General features: G+C 40.9%; 2 protein-coding genes across 3 annotated transcripts in view; both read right to left on the reverse strand.

Annotated features, from left to right (window-relative positions):
- BBS7 (Bardet-Biedl syndrome 7) overlaps positions 1-9,568 on the reverse strand; it is a 48,733-nt gene extending 39,165 nt beyond the window's left edge. Inside the window, exons 1-4 of one of the 2 annotated variants that reach the window (XM_077815181.1) lie at positions 9,432-9,568; positions 6,788-6,853; positions 5,972-6,034; positions 4,110-4,285 (exon numbers count right to left, since the gene is read on the reverse strand). In XM_077815181.1, the coding sequence (XP_077671307.1) occupies positions 4,110-4,285; positions 5,972-6,034; positions 6,788-6,853; positions 9,432-9,467 (341 nt within the window). In that variant the 5' untranslated portion in view covers positions 9,468-9,568. The remainder of the gene's footprint in view (positions 1-4,109; positions 4,286-5,971; positions 6,035-6,787; positions 6,854-9,431) is intronic. The other variant, XM_077815182.1, reaches the window with a different exon arrangement.
- A 1,966-nt stretch (positions 9,569-11,534) lies between these two features.
- TRPC3 (transient receptor potential cation channel subfamily C member 3) overlaps positions 11,535-17,038 on the reverse strand; it is a 68,706-nt gene continuing 63,202 nt past the window's right edge. The window contains exon 12 of the mRNA XM_077815183.1: positions 11,535-12,943. Within this exon, the coding sequence (XP_077671309.1) occupies positions 12,801-12,943 (143 nt within the window). The 3' untranslated portion in view covers positions 11,535-12,800. The remainder of the gene's footprint in view (positions 12,944-17,038) is intronic.

Genomic DNA, 17,038 nt, shown 5'->3' on the forward strand with positions numbered 1-17,038 from the left:
GCAGTGAAACTGTTGTTGTTGCACAGCTGGGCCATGGAGTTTTTAATAGTATTGGGGGGGACTCAAAGAAAAAGGTTGAGAACCCCTGCACTACCCCACTGTGTGGACAAGCCCTGAGCTTTTAATCTAAAATATGTAATTCACATTATACTAACATTACTCACTGTAAAAATCTAAATATTTTACATACAGGCAGTGATTAAATCATCACATTTTGGTGCAAAATAAGCCCAGCAGGCCTTCTGGCACATTAGAATATTTTAATCAATGGTTCACAATTTCTAAACTACTGTATTTCCTTTGAAATGTGCCATGTACACATACAACCAAATGCAAAGCTTAATAACTGCAAATATTTAACAGTTAAATCACAGTACATAATGAAAACATGGTAATGGGCCAGTGCCTGAATCTATGCAGATACCTGTACTCTGAAGTATTTTTAACCCTGATACTGCACTACCAACATGGGACATCAAATACTTAAGGCCCAATACAAATAAAAATTAAGTTTTGTCTTGTGCACCACAAAAGAGGGATGTATTTCCTCCCATCTCCTCACTGTATTAAACAGGCCCCATAGTTGTTCATTTCCAAGATAAGGTACATTCAAACTGGTATTGTGTGGGACTTGTCCTTATATCCCCAAATATGCCCCTGAACAAGGAATTTGGGGTCACTCTGGAGTTAGAATGTTTTACTTACAGGATTCTCATTCCTGGGTCTCAGCACCCGAGCATGGATCAGGCACAACTCCCAAGTTCTTAAGGTTTTTAATCTCTAAGGGAAGCAGTAGCAGTAAGAATGCACACCACATATCCACTGGCAATCATGTACCAACTCTGAACTTAACCACTGTTCTCAGAATCTTCCATTCAGTTCCTGATTTTAGCAGGAAGTAAAATCTCCCCAGAGAAGAGTTAGCTAACCACAAAACTCATCCTTCCATATCTCCTGCATCAAAGACCACAAGCGTCTGATGCCAGGTCCTTGCACCCTGTATTAGCTTTTTATTATCCTGGTATTTGTCCTGAGGAAGAATCTTAACAAGAGCACAGACTTTTTCCAAAATTTAATGTGCCCTATTGCCACAAAGACCTATTAGTTCACATCACTAAGTATCCAAATTAGACCTTGTACCAAAGCTCAGGTTTCTGGAGTGCAATGCCATATGTTTAGCCAGACTTCTTCTAGCTATGACAACCAAGCTCTCAGGCGGGGAGGGATACAGTCAGCAGTATACATACTTTTTCTCAGCAGTCTTTAAGTGAGGAGTTATGGTGCAAAGCGTTTGCCACACCTTCTTCAGCAGTTGTTCCAAACCTGTTTGCAAGGGCACAAGGCCCTTAAAGGCAGCAGTAGCAGGTCATCCCCATTCTTTAAATGCAGTGATGCCTAGAACCTTTGGCAGTGATGTGTCAGGAAGACAGCTGGGTGTTTCTTGGTGGTGATGATTACGTGGAGGTGATGCTTCATCAAATGAGCCAGAACACAATACCACCATCTCAAGCACCAGGACCTGAAAGGCCTTGGGGACTCAGAGCTTAAGGGTGCTCTCAGAACCTAAGGCACAACAAAGGCCTCTTGCGTGATGAAACTACTCTGCCGAGCCAAGAGAGAACCTGGATCGGTGCTGACACAGAGCTCCACAGCTAAGTCCAGGCATACTTTTCAAAGATTTTACTTTCTTAACACTCTAGTTCAGAATGATGAAAATTTATATGGAGTGCCTTGAAGAAGACTTTGAGGCATTGCTCAAGGCACTGAGTACCTGGAGTTACATCTTCAAACAAACCTGGCATCCCAGCACAGCAGACCTGAGTCCTAGGACAGAGAATGCAGCAAATGTGACAATTTTCTGCTAGATGGACACCACTTATATAATATTACTACCTCTGTAGTTCAAAGTATAATACCCATTTTACAGATAAGGAAACCAAGGTACAGAAAAGTAAAATGACTCATCCAAAGTACTCAAGATCATACAGTAGATTAAAAGCAAGGCTTAGAACAGAACCCAGGTCTCCAACTCTCATTCCAGTGCCCTGTCAGCTAGGGCACATGGTTTCCTTACTGAATGGTTTTTCATTACATTCCCTTCTCTCCCCTTCCTCCCCACCCCCAAACTATTCCCACAGAAAGAGAAGCCTCACAGCCCAGGCCTCAACATATTTATTGAAACACCAAAACAAAGGGACCCAGAGATAAGCAAAAAAGAACTAAGCACTATGTTTCTGTAAAAAGAAAAGGAGTACTTGTGGCACCTTAGAGACTAACCAATTTATTTGAGCATAAGCTTTCGTGAGCTACAGCTCACCTCATCGGATGCATACTGTGGAAAATACAGAAGATGTTTGTTTTTATACATACAAATCATGAAAAAATGGGTGTTTATCACTACAAAAGGTTTTCTCTCCCCCGACCCCACTCTCCTGCTGGTAATAGCTTATGTAAAGTGATCACTCTCCTTACAATGTGTATGATAATCAAGGTGGGCCATTTCCAGCACAAATCCAGGGTTTAACAAGAACGTCTGGGGGTGGGCAGGGTTAGGAAAACAAGGGGAAATAGGTTACTTTGCATAATGATTTAGCCACTCCCAGTCTCTATTCAAGCCTAAGTTAATTGTATCCAATTTGCAAATGAATTCCAATTCAGCAGTCTCTTGCTGGAGTCTGGATTTGAAGTTTTTCTGTTGTAATATCGCAACTTTCATGTCTGTAATTGTGTGACCAGAGAGATTGAAGTGTTCTCTGACTGGTTTATGAATGTTATAATTCTTGACATCTATTTGTGTCCATTTATTCTTTTACGTAGAGACTATCCAATTTGACAGAACCATTAACCCAGGAACCTATCCTTGCAACAAAGCCCGTTGCCAACTGTGCCCACATATTTATTCAGGGGACACCATCACAGGGCCTAATCACATCAGCCACACTATCAGAGGCTCGTTCACCTGCACATCTACCAATGTGATATATGCCATCATGTGCCAGTAATGCCCCTCTGCCGTGTACATTGGTCAAACTGGACAGTCTCTACGTAAAAGAATAAATGGACACAAATCAGATGTAAAGAATTATAACATTCATAAACCAGCCGGAGAACACTTCAATCCCTGGATTTGTGCTGGAAATGGCCCACCTTGATTATCATACACATTGTACGGAGAGTGATCACTTTACATAAGCTGTTACCAGCAGGAGAGTGGGGTGGGGGAAGAGAAAACCTTTTGTAGTGATAAACACCATGTTTTCATGATTTGCGTGTATAAAAACAAACATCTTCTGTATTTTCCACAGTATGCATCCGATGAAGTGAGCTGTAGCTCACGAAAGCTTATGCTCAAATAAATTGGTTAGTCTCTAAGGTGCCACAAGTACTCCTTTTCTTTTTGCGAATACAGACTAACACGGCTGTTACTCTGAAACCTATGTTTCTGTAGTGCAGTCATTAAGTTCCTCTAAGCTGTCCAGAGCCAAGTATCCTGCCAGCACTCCTGGGCCAACAAAAGCAAGGGATGCAGAAAAAAAAAATTCAGAAAAGTAAATTACAAAACTACTACACGCCTGATTGGAAGTCAAGGAAGAACAAAAAGAAAAGAATACTGTATGTCATCAAGGCTGATTGGGATGAAGAGGAGCTGACTAGAAGCTTTCAATTGCAGCAGTTAAGTTAATGAATGACAAGCAGTTGTAATGGGCTCACTCTTCCACTTGCTACTGATACCTTTACAGGAGTTCTGCCTATCTCGGGATAGAGAGAAGAGACTTAAGAATTAAAATCCTGCACAGATACTATTTAGAGAAAAATTCAATACAACTATTTGGTTGTACAGAAAAATAAACGCTAAAATTTCATTTTGAGAAAAAAAATTGAGTGCTAGGAGTACATGAAATTTTTTTAAAGGTGATACAAAAATAAATATTAAAACACAATAGTATACTGCACTTAGTTGGGAGATACTTAATCCGGACAGCCACTTTCCTGAGCTACCTGCCAGGAAACCAATTTAGACTAATGTGATAAATTCTTTCACAGAACCAAAAACTAAAACTAGTTTTACTAACATGAAATAATAATGAAAAACAAAGTACTGCACATACATAGCTTTGATGTTTTCAGTGAGGTTAGTTTCAAATGAAAGGAACTGCTTCCCTCTCTTTGTGAAACCTCTAACCTCTGATCCTGTAGCCACAAAAATTTTCTCCTGTGGCGTATTAAGAGCTCCTCCCAGCTCCAGCCTTGTGATCCTTTGCCCTGGCAGCGTCTTGAACACTGGCTGTGAAAGTCAAAAAGGAAAGTGATACTTAATTATTTCAATACTGTATTTGCATTTTTTTTAAATGCAAAAGATGCTAAATTTACACTGGGACTTTTGACGTAATTGCAGTGATTTTACAGAACATGTATACCTGATGAGATTTTATTATACATTGTTCCTCAGTATCAGTGAAGAAATCAGGCATTTTATAAATCAGCTCAGTGCTCTAAAAGCTAATAGATAAAATACTTAAGATTCCGGTGCTATTTATTGAAGCACAGCACAGAGAGCTGTAGTGCAAGCTTCTGTACAGTGCTGCACATACATGCTGCATGCTGATTCCAGAGGAATCGTCTCTAGTAATGAAAAAACGATTTTATGGACATGTAAAATTAACTTAGACACACTACCAAATTACAAACTGTGAAAGTTGTTTTTGTAAGTTGTCCTGCTATCCACAACTTTAGCTCCTACAGAGCAATTTGTTTACAAAGTCACTTAAATATCAGATGTTACTATTTTTAAAAAGTCATTACTGACATAGTTTGGAAGAAAAGGAGTACTTGTGACACCTTAGAGGCTAACAAATTTATTGGAGCATAAGTTTTCGTGGGCTACAGCTCACTTCATTGGATGCATAGAATGGAACGTATAAAAAGATACATATATACACACACACACACACACACACACGGTGGAAGTTGCCATACAAACTGTAAGAGGCTAATTAATTAAGATGAGCTATTATCAGCAGGAGAAAAAAAAAAATCTTTTGTAGCGATAATCAAGATGGCCCATTTAGACAGCCCCCTTATAGGCAGCCCCCTCAACCTGAAGCAAATACTCTCCAGCAACCACAGAACAAAAACACTAACCCAGGAACCTATCCTTGCAACAAAGCCCGATGCCAACTCTGTCCACATATTTATTCAAGTGACACCATCATAGGACCTAATCATATTAGCCACGCCATCAAGGGCTCGTTCACCTGCACATCTACCAATGTGATATATGCCATCATGTGCCAGCAGTGTCCCTCTGCCATGTACATTGGCCAAACTGGACAGTCTCTACGCAAAAGAACAAATGGACACAAATCTGACATCAGGAATCACAACATTCAAAAACCGGTAAGAGAACACTTCAACCTCTCTGGCCACCCACAAACAGATTTAAGGATGGCAATTTTGCAACAAAAAAGCTTCAGAAACAGACTCCAACGATAAACTGCAGAGCTTGAATTAATATGCAAACTAGATATCATTAACTTGGGTTTGGGAGTGGCCGGGTCATTACATATATTGAATCTATTTCCCCATATTAAGTATCCTCACACCTTCTTGTCAACTGTCTAAATGGGCCATCTTGATTATCACGACAAAAGTTTTTTTTTCCTGCTGATAATAGCTCATCTTAATTAATTAGCCTCTTACAGTTTGTACGGCAACTTCCACCTTCTCTATGTGTGTGTGTGTATAATCTTCTTACTATATGTTCCATTCTATGCATCTGATGAAGTGGGCTGTAGCCCATGAAAGCTTATGTTCTAATAAATTTGTTAGTCTCTAAGATGCCACAAGTACTCCTGTTCTTTTTGCAGATACAGACTAACACGGCTGCTATTCTAAACCTGTCATCATAGTTTGGAAGCCAATTACTGATCTAGAATCACTATAAAACAATTACATAAATAGTTGAACTTACCATAGCTTCCCCTTTTTTGATGCCAAAACATGTAACAACACCATCATGATCTCCAATGACAACCTGCAAAAATGTAATGCTTAATTATTATATCAGCATTATTCCTACAAAGATTATTAGTTTACATCTTAAAAAGGAAGAACTTTCCTTATACTAGTCAGGTGCATCTGCAGTATGTAAAGTAAGCATTACCAACTACTACAAGATTTAATAATCATACTATATCACAGGAGCACACAACACTTTATAGATATAAAGACAGAAAGTCCTTCAGTCAGAGAGCTTAAAATCTAAATTATTACTCTGCAATTATTTAACTCTCAACCCTTTTCGTATTTGTTGTTTTAAAGAACATCTGTCATATAACGGAATCTTTGAAAAAATAGTATTATTTTGCTAAAAGTTTTTCTATATTTTATATTGCTCATCCTCTACTTATTACCAGAAATGAAAAGCATATAACTGTTTCTTAAGAGTTCATCTATTCTGATACTTTCTTCCCACACAGAAATCATAACCATGAAATTACCAGAAATGATGTTTAAAAAGAAAAGAAAAGAAAAGAAAAGAAAAGAAGCTCCTGTCTTCAACACGTGTTCTTAGCAAAAAAGAACAAGGGTGGAGAAATATATAACAAATACTAAAGCCTAATAATGTCCATGCATTGTCAGCAGGTCTTGAAACAGAATTAATTAGGAAGCTTTGCCTATACTGTCCCAGATAGAAAGAATCAAAAGATTATTCGCACTATCTATCTGTTCCAAGGGAATAAAAATAAGATATTCTGTTAAAAATCGATATGTCAACAAAAGCTACCTTCTGCATTGCCCTATATCTTGATGCAGGGAGAAGCTTCATGGTCTTCTGAGATGTCACTCCCACCTATTTGAAAACATCAACTCATTACTGAACATCTCAACTCTTACATTTCAAAAAAATTAAGTCATAAGGGCCACAAACTAAACACCTGCAAATTGCTAAAATGACTGATGGGTCACTGAGAAGAAATATGCTGAGGTTAGAATTCTCTCATAGGAATACCCCTCAGAGTGAGTATGTGTTACGTAAGTCCTACTGGAAATGTGTTGAAAATATTTAAACAGTTGAACCCCTACATTCTACACAATATAAAGGCAGTGAATTTATTAAAAATGTCACCTTGTATAGAAATCCCCGTCCCACTCCTCTATTTTAAATTTCATACCTTTGTGTTCATGCTCTTTAATGCCTCTATCCACAAAGCAAGAAGAACAGCAATTCAGCATTGCCTGGATAATCAAAATAATGTGCCACAACTCTCATATAAAAAGATGAATTGTAAAGACTGTCCATTTGAGACTTGTACTGCTTTGTACTTGCTGACAAGGCTGCTAATTCCTCTAGTTGGGGTACTGGTTTCAGAGATGTTAACACCATCAGTTCCCTGGATAGTTACTTGAGGCAGATAGCAACATGGAAAACAGGTTTAGTATTTCAAAGGCCTGGTCTACACTATGGGGTTAGGTTGAATTTAGCCGCATTAGGTTGATTTAAAAATGACTGCGTCCATACAACCAACCTCGTTCCGTCGACCTAAAGGACTCTTAAAATCGATTTCTGTACTCCTCCCCGACGAGAGGATCATTAAAATCACCTTGCTGGGTCAAATTTGGGGTAGTGCGGACGCAAATCGATGGTATTGGCCTCCGGGAGCTATCCCAGAGTGCTCCATTGTGATCGCTCTGGACAGCATTTTGAACTCCGATGCACTAGTCAGATACACAGGAAAAGCCCCAGGAACTTTTGAATTTCATTTCCTGTTTGGTCAGCATGGCAAACTCAGTAGCACTGGTGACCATGCAGTCCCCCCAGAATCATAGAGCGCAGAATGTTTCTACGCTCCTCCTATCATCTCCGTCCCTGAGATTATCGCAGATTAGAAGGTGAAAAAAACCACCACTTGCGATGACATGTTTTCAGAGCTCATGCAGTCCTCCCGCACTGATAGGGCACAGCTTAATGCATAGAGCATTCAGTGGCAGAGGCCAGGAAAGAATTAAGTGAGTGCGAAGAGCGGAGGCAGAACGCAATGCTGAGGCTAATGAGGGAGCAAACGGACATGATGAAGCATCTGCTGGAGCTGCAGGAAAGCCAACAAGAGCATAGACCCCTGCTGCACCCAATGTACAAACGCCTACCCTCCTCCCCATGTTCCATAGCCTCCACAGGGAGGGAGGGGGGCCTGAAGACATGTACCCAAAACCACCCGCCACAATGTTTTTGCCCCATCAGGCATTGGGAGCTTAACCCAGAATTCCAATGGGCAGCGGAGACTGCGGGAACTGTGAGATAGCTACCCACAGTGCACCGGTTTGTAAGTCAATGCTAGCCATAGTAGTGAGGACGCACTCCGCCGACTTAATGCACTTAGGGTGGACATAGGCAATCGACTGCACAAAATCGGTTTCTAAAAATTGACTTCTATGAAATCGACCTAATTTCATAGTGTAGACAAGGCCAAAGACTGCAATATTTAATAATAGATCCAATATTTTTGGTGCTTGTTATCCCAGACATCACTGACTCCCACACTGCAGAGTCCCACAGCTCCAGATCATGTAGCCATACAGATAAATGTGTAGAAACACTATTTAATTTATGATAATAGTATTAGGCCCTGACACTGCACAGATTTAACCAGATGCTTAGCTTTACAAAGGTGTGTTGTCCGACTGACTCAGTAAGACTATTCATGTCCATAAAGCGAAACACTCTGTTTGCAGGATTTGGGCCTTTGTATCAAGCAGTTTTAAGTTATACTGGATTTTTTTAAAGGTGCATTATTAACTTGTTTTAGGCCCCAAATTTAGGGTGGCTTTTTGGGGGGAGGGGAGAGGAATGAAAGGTTCATGAAACTTAACACTAATAGAGTTTGCTTTTAATTCTAATGCAAATAGTTTTCTGTTATAAAATAAACATATTTCAACATGCAACCCAGTAGACTAGCCTACCAGATGCTGAGGTAGGAAGAAGGAAAGCGAGAAACAGAGAGAGAGGAAGGAAGAGAGGCTAGTGCCCTGAGCGCTGGACCATCCTAAGATTTAGGAGAGTGAGAGTCACTTCCCTGCTGTGCCACAGACTTCCTGGGTGACCGTGGGGCAAGCCACAGAGCCGCTCCATGCCTCAGTTTCCCCATCTGCCAAGCGGAGCAATCCCTGCCTGGCAGGGGCGTTGTGAGGCCAGATCTAGTAAAACCGGTGATGTCTGGGGCAGCGTTTGTCCCGTTTGTTTTGGCTCAGCGAAATACAGCGAAGAAACACGCGGAAACTGGCCGCAGATGCTATGTAGTTGATAACCAGGCAGGGCTCCTGGGAGCGCAGGGCAGGAGCGGGACTTGGCGGCACAGGAGCCTCTCGCAGACGGCCTCTGTTTATAGACCCGCCACCAGCCCCGCCCGACCCCTGCACGGCCGCGGCATTACCTGCAAATAATCGACGCGGGCCAGTTGCAGCTCCATGGCACCAGGCTCGGGGGCGACTCCCCCGGCACGGTCCAGGGACTGACCCCACCCCCCCAGCCGGAGGGGCCGCAGTCCCAGCCTCTCTCACCCCACCCGGCGGCCCAGCTCCAATGCAGCCTTCTCCCAGAGACAGCTAATTACCCGTTACCCTGGAAACGCCGAAAGGCCACCTCTCCTACAAGTCGGCCTTCTATTGGACACGCCGGGCGGGGAAGGGGCGGGGTCAGTATTGATCACGCGCAGTGATTGGGCAAAGCGCCGTGGCCTCTCTGCGCGGGCGGCGCGTCTAGGAGCCGTTGCAGGAGAGGACCGCGCCGGCGGCGGGAGATGGAGGCGAGGGTCGGCACAGAGCTGGAGAGCGGCCGGGAGCGGTTGCGCGTCCCCGGTTCTCACCGGCGCTGGGGGCGGCGACGGACGGCGATAGCGCCGGCGGGGTGGGCAGGGATGCGGCTGTCTGGAGGCAGCGGGGCACCCGGCCTTCCCCTGGGGCGGCGGAGGAGGCTGGGGACTGCGCCAGGGAGCCGAGCTCTCAGCGCCCAGTGACCTCGCTGCTGGTGTCGGTGTAAGGGAAGATATTCCCTCCCCCTCCTTGTCTCTCTAACTCCGACTGTCTGGGGAGGGGGGGATTGCTACCCAGTTTTCTAAAAGTCTTGAGGGACGTCTCTGCCCTCTGGCGAGGGGGTTCAGGCAACAGAGAGCATCGTGCCTCTCGGCTTTGCAGCGCTCCCACCCAGAGTCCGGTGGGGCTTAAAAGTACCACAGCAGTGAGAGTCCTTGAAGGAGCCTTACAGGCATCGCGTGCCCCATTGATTAACTGCCATTGCGAGTGGCCATCATGTCTGCAAATCAGGCGCTGGGTTTCTGCGGTTAGTTGGGCTCTCAGAAAATGAGCTGGGCACACAGTTCGGGACTTGCTCAGCATCAGGAAGAAATATATGGGAGAGGCAAAATGCCTCTGGGTGGGCACTGCAGTGCTTTACAGAGCTCCTGTGCTGTGATGCCTACAAGTAAACTGGACAAGGAGAGCTACACTGCTGGTGTGTTGAAACCACTGGTTACCACGCTGACCAGTGTTGTCTCATTGTTTCCAGTAACTCCCCTGTTGTTCCATCTTGTGTCTTAATCAGAACTTGGGTTGTAAGCTCTTTGGGGGCAGGGATCAGCCTTTTGTTTTGTGTTTATACAGCATCTGGCACACTGAGGTTATGCTCCCTGGCTGGGGCTCACAGGCACTACAGTAATACAAATACCAATTTACATTCTGGCTCCTGGCCTGCTCTTCTCCCTCCCACATTCTGCATCCCTCTGGCTTCCAGCTACTCCTTTTCTTCCATGCTGTCAGTGAGGGCTATGAGAACAGAAGGAGAGACAGTCTCTTCACTCTCACCTCTACTGCCCAGCACCATAGTGGCCTCTGCAGCCTAGAAGGGCAATTTTGGGGAAATTCTGCTCAGCCCTAGACTAGACTGTGGTCAGTCACTCTGTGGGGATGGCACATATCATCTAGTTGGTGTACTGCCGCTTTGTGGGGATAGAACACTTGCAGCACAGACAAAACCTTGGGAGAATTTCACTGCCAGATTCTACCAAACATGCACAAACTGTAATTTTCTGAGACCCATAGCTTGGCCACATTTGGACAGATTTTAATGGAGAAGCAAAAGGCCCATCCTTGACAGATGGGTAATCCCCTTGCCAAAAATTTCCAGTCTCTCTCCAAAGGAAGGAGGTGCTAGGACTTCTCAGTGAAACAGTTAGAATTTTTTGAGATAATTTTGTCTCAGAAATGGCTTGCTTTTTGCTGAAGTTTCCCCAAAAGGTTCAATCTAAGGTGCACACACATCTGGAATGGAAAATTCCAGCTTGAACATTATAGGTTTGCCAAAGCTTTAAGCAACTGAAAAGTCTTATAATGGAAAATGTTAGGTAATGTTAGCTATAAGTGTTGCTACCAATACTGCCTAAAGTAGCCTTTTACTGCCTTTGACTGATTGTTGTAAAAAGTCTCTGTGTATACCACTGTACACTTCAAAATCTGGTGCTGAACAACTGGGGCAAGTTAGAGTCTGTAAAGTATGAATATTTTATTTAACAAGTAAGCATCAGAGGCATCATTTAGAATAGTGTAACAAAATACCAGCCCTGCACAGAATCTGAATTTTAAAAAAATCATCTCTACCACAAGAAAGTATAACTTTTGACTGAGTTCACTTTACCTTCAAAAGTTTTTTTTAAAAGGGTTTCTAGTCCCTACTGTTGAAAGCAAACTTTATGCTGCATTAAGAAACAAAGGTATATGTATGTTAAACGGTGCTCCTAAAAACAGCAATTCTCCAACAAAAAAACTTCAAAAACAGACTCCAACGAGAAACTGCAGAATTGGAATTAATTTGCAAACTGGACACCATTAAATTAGGCTTGAATAAAGACTGGGAGTGGATGGGTCATTACACAAAGTAAAAACTATTTCCCCATGCTAATTTTTCCCTTACTGTTACTCACACCTTCTTGTCAGCTGTTTGAAATAGGCCATCCTGATTATCACTACAAAAGTTTTTTTTTCTCCTGCTGATAATAGCCCACCTTAATTGATTAGTCTTGTTACAGTTAGTATGGCAACACCCATTTTTTCATGTTCTCTGTGTATATATATCTTCCCACTGTATTTTCCACTGCATGTATCCGATGAAGTGGGTTTTAGCCCACGAGAGCTTATGCCCAAATAAATTCGTTAGTGTCTAAGGTGCCACAAGTACTCCTCATTTTTTTAGTGCTCCTAAAGTTATAGTCACGCTTTGATATTCATTGTTAAACCTTCAAGTGCCCATTCTGTGAGTTTTTTGGTCGTATTTCTTATTAGAATAATTGAAAAAACATAAATATTTCAAATAATACTTAACTGAGACCCAGCTGACTGCTCCTTATTTATTACATTCTACAGAATCCTGTTCACACCAGTTCCTACAGGGGACAGGGGCCTTTGCAGTGCCTTTGTGTGTGTGCAAATTGTTTAGTGCAAAGAGTTTTTTAAGTTTGTTCATAAAACAGTCAAAATATCAGCAATGCAAGATTTTTTCACTTTCAGTTGTACTTTCTTATTAAATGCAAAAACTGGTATGAGAGTTCTTACTTTTCAGTACACTTAAATGAACAGAGCATTTTTTGCGTGATGAGTTAATAAAATTTCCTGACTAAATTTAAAGAAAGCTGTACATAAAGTTATTTAGTGCTAAAAATCTACAATATATTTTTCAAGTATAAGATACTCTGAAATATTATTGCCAATATTTGTGCTGAAGAAACTGCCAGGAATCCCAGTAATTCATTGAATCATTCACATCTTGACATATGGGGGTTGAGTTTCTCACTGAGTTTATGTATTAGAATTGCTAACTCTTCTGTTGCTTGGGACTTATCTTCCAAAAGTTCATAGCGAAGACTGGAGATATCTTGTTTGATTTCCTTTAATTCACCTGTATTAATTGTTGAAAGAAATACTTTAGTATTGTTTATTAAATATTAAATAAAGTTTTAAGTCACAACAATGCATATTTTAGAATTATCTCCAACCAAAACATTCATCAGAATACCATATGTCTTTCCCTGACCCAATAAACTAACTCTGTACTTCACCTGTATATAGTACATCTATTTTTACATATGTTAACAAATTAATCATAACATCATTGTGAGACTGGTAAATATTATCCTTATTTTATAGAGAAGAAGCATGGATATTTTTAAATGAGTTGCTTGGGTCACACAGGAAAAGAGTGTGGCAAAGCTGGTAATAAGAACACACACATCCTTAGAAAGCAGAAAAAAATCAACCTATTTTAAGGGATGTCAGACTTTGACAAGTATAAACATGGCACTTAAATTAAAATCTTCCTGGTCAAAACACAAATATCAATGCCAGGTTGGTGACAAGCAACAGCGATCTTTATTTCAGGACTTCAAGCGTAGAACCTTTTTTGAATATTCAAAGTATTCTTCCCACAAACTATGAATGCTGTCAATTTTTATGCAGTGCCCTAGGCAGGAAATTGTTTGCCATGTGTGAAGTATGTAGAACTGATCAATGAAATTATTTTTAATTGTTCACTTTATTAATATAACTTCATAAGCAAAGTTTTATGAATGAAACAACATTCATTCATAAAACTGGTTACCCCAATAACTGGCTAATTGAAAAAAGAAAAGGAGTCCTTGTGGCACCTTAGAGACAACAAATTTATTTGAGCATAAGCTTTCGTGAGCTACAGCTCCGATGAAGTGAGCTGTAGCTCACGAAAGCTTATGCTCTAATAAATTTGTTAGTCTCTAAGGTGCCACAAGTACTCCTGTTCTTTCTGAAACATGGCTAATTGAGTTTCACTTTCAATCCAATTGCTGCTTAAAAGCGCTGAAACTTACACTGTTTCAACATTGTAACTTCTGCTCACTGTTTGTCATTCATTATACTTGTCTATATTGTAACTTCTGTTCACAGTTTGCCATTCCTTACACTTGTCCATATTGTAACTCAAACTCCATTTTAAATTGTCCCAAACTCCATTTTAAAATGCTCACTCCATTTTGTAAAAGCTTCCTGCAACCTTCATATTTGCAAAACCCTGCTGTAATCTTACTAGTTTAGTTTAGATGTGTGAATGAGGTATGTATGGATGATGGAATCAACCTCCAGCCCCAGCCTGTCCTGATGAAATAAAGTGTAAACACCCAAGGGCTGAAGATGCAGACAACAGTCCTGACAAAGTAAGAGGAGTCCACCCTCAAAAGAAAAGAACAAAAGTACAATTGAAGAAACATCAAAGCCAGGTCCTAGGCTGAAAGTCATGTCTGCAATTGACAAGTGATCAATCACACCAAACCTAGAGGCAGCGTGACACTGCAAGACCTATAGATCTATAGGGGGGAGGGATAGCTCAGTGGTTTGAGCATTGGCCTGCTAAACCCAAGGTTGTGAGTTCAATCCTTGAGGGGGCCATTTAGGGATCTGGGGCAAAAACTGGGGATTGGTCCTGCTTTGAGCAAGGGGTTGGACTAGATGACCTCCTGAGATCCCTTCCAACCCTGATATTCTATGATCCTATGACTCTTGATTCAAACTAAAGCCTACAAAAAGGATGGGTGAGATGGAAGACTTTGAAGGGTAACATTCTGTTGCCAACATGGAAGAGCATCGGTGCATGCCCAACAGAGACCCAGTTCTTCCTTGTGCCTGGCTTTCCTGGCCAGTTAGCCGTCACAAGCCACAAACTCAAGCTACATTCAGGACTGGTAACTATACAGCAGCTGCAGAACCTCTGTGTGTGTATGAACGAAAGTGTGAATGAATGTGAAACTGAATGAAATGTTGTAGCTATAACTGACTGCCTCCTACGATTCTTTCTGTATTCACAATAAATGTGACATTTTGTCTTAATAAGATCCTCCTGGTTTTTATTTTATTGGTATAACAAGTACAGAGTACAAAATAGACTTTACTGTTCTCTTACAGTGAAATCCTTAGGCTCATATATTTGAAAAATATATTTAGCAATCATAAAGGATTCTCCCATAGTGTATAGCACCTTACATTCAATATGTTTTGAAAACCATATTTAATCCGCACAATACCACTGTGAGATAAGTATGATGCAGGGTACATATGATCTTTTTTACTGCTGAAAAATCTGAGGTTCAGAGAAGTCAGCTGACTTGCTCAAGGTCACCAAGGAGAAGCAGGTTTCAGAGTAACAGCCGTGTTAGTCTGTATTCGCAAAAAGAAAAGGAGTACTTGTGGCACCTTAGAGACTAACCAATTTATTTGAGCATGAGCTTTCGTGAGCTACAGCTGGTTAGTCTCTAAGGTGCCACAAGTACTCCTTTTCTTTCTTCAAGGAGAAGCAGTGAAAGATCAGAATTTAGGTCTTCTGACTCAGTGTTGTGCTCTCACTGCTTGATGGTACTGCTAACCTGAAATCCAAGTGCAACTACAAGGGACAAAACCCTTCAAAAGACTTGTGCTTTGTCAAGCATTTTGGTGACAGAACAGTTGATACCATCATCTCTATCCTGCTTTGCAAAAGATGTATGTGTAAGTTAAAAATACCAACACCAGAACATAAAGTTTCAAGTTTTTCTGGTACAGTTAAATACTTCTGGGCTTCTGGCCAAAAATGCCAAATTGAACTCTATGCTGTACTCTTCTTTTTTGTACAACCCTTGGTATCATCTAGAAACTCAGCATCCCTGGGATTTGTGTGTCACGTACACTTTCCTTTTTCTATTCTATTCTTAGTCAGAAATGAGTTTAGTACTAATAACACAGATTTCAGAGTGGACAGTTTAGTTACTACAGCCGAACAGTTCTCTTGATTTTGTTTTCTTTTTATTCATATTTTACTGGTTTTCAAATGTACAGAAATTTCTAGTTTACAGTGTATAAAATAAGATTAAGGTATATATTATAATTTAATTTCTTTTCAAGCCTAGATTCATGTTTCAATCAGCTTGACAGCTTTTTGTGGCTGTCACTATTTTGCCAATGCCACAGCACTCAGGAAATGATTCACAGGTTATGGGAGTGAAAAATAAGTTTAGTTAACTTCCGATAGTTTAGAATATGTTTTTATTTACATTTAAGCATATTTAGTATGATAGCCAGGCTTTCGGTGTATAAAGCATCAATTTTTTTCAGAAAGCTATTGCTTAATATTAAAAATACAGTGGCAAACTGCTCTGAAAGAAGGGCCCATTCCGATCAGGCATGGATAGTCCAGTTGATTTCACTGGAATAAATCAAGACTCTAAACCCTATACCTGGCAGAGTTTGCATGAATTAGCCCTAACTGTAGAGATGGGATTGATAGTGACAGTAATTAAATAAGATCCATTTTAAATCTAGACATCAGACCATGAGTACTATCATCAACCAGGGCTAACTAATAAATTTAGCATGCAGGATGTTTGTTTTCAAGGATATTTTTCAATATCTTTCTTAAAAGATTTTAATTATTACAGTTTGGCAGTAAAAAAGAACTGCCTTTTTCTTCACACCAACATTTAGGCAATATTCTGAGTGATATTTTTGTCACATGAATGGTTTTGATAGACCTATGTTTGAAGACGTATTGCTGAGCAGTGCAATGCATGTGTGACTTAATATAGACCTCTCTGGCCACTCCGTAACAGATTTAAAGGTGGCAATTTTGCAACAGAAAAGCTTCAAAAACAGACTCCAACGAGAAACTGCGGAGCTTGAATTAATATGCAAACTAGATACCATTAACTTGGGTTTGAATAGAGACTGGGAGTGGCTGGGTCATTACACATATTGAATCTATTTCCCCATGTTAAGTATCCTCACACCTTCTTGTCAACTGTCTAAATGGGCCATCTTGATTATCACTACAAAAGTTTTTTTCTCCTGCTGATAATAGCTCATCTTAATTAATTAGCCTCTTACTCCACTTTTTCATGTTCTCCGTATGTATATATATCTTCTTACTATATGTTCCATTCTATGCATCCAATGAAGTGGGCCGTAGCCCACAAAAGCTTATGCTCTAATAAATTTGTTA

Source organism: Eretmochelys imbricata, chromosome 4 (assembly GCF_965152235.1).
Source record: "Eretmochelys imbricata isolate rEreImb1 chromosome 4, rEreImb1.hap1, whole genome shotgun sequence".
NCBI classification, from domain to species: domain Eukaryota; kingdom Metazoa; phylum Chordata; order Testudines; family Cheloniidae; genus Eretmochelys; species Eretmochelys imbricata.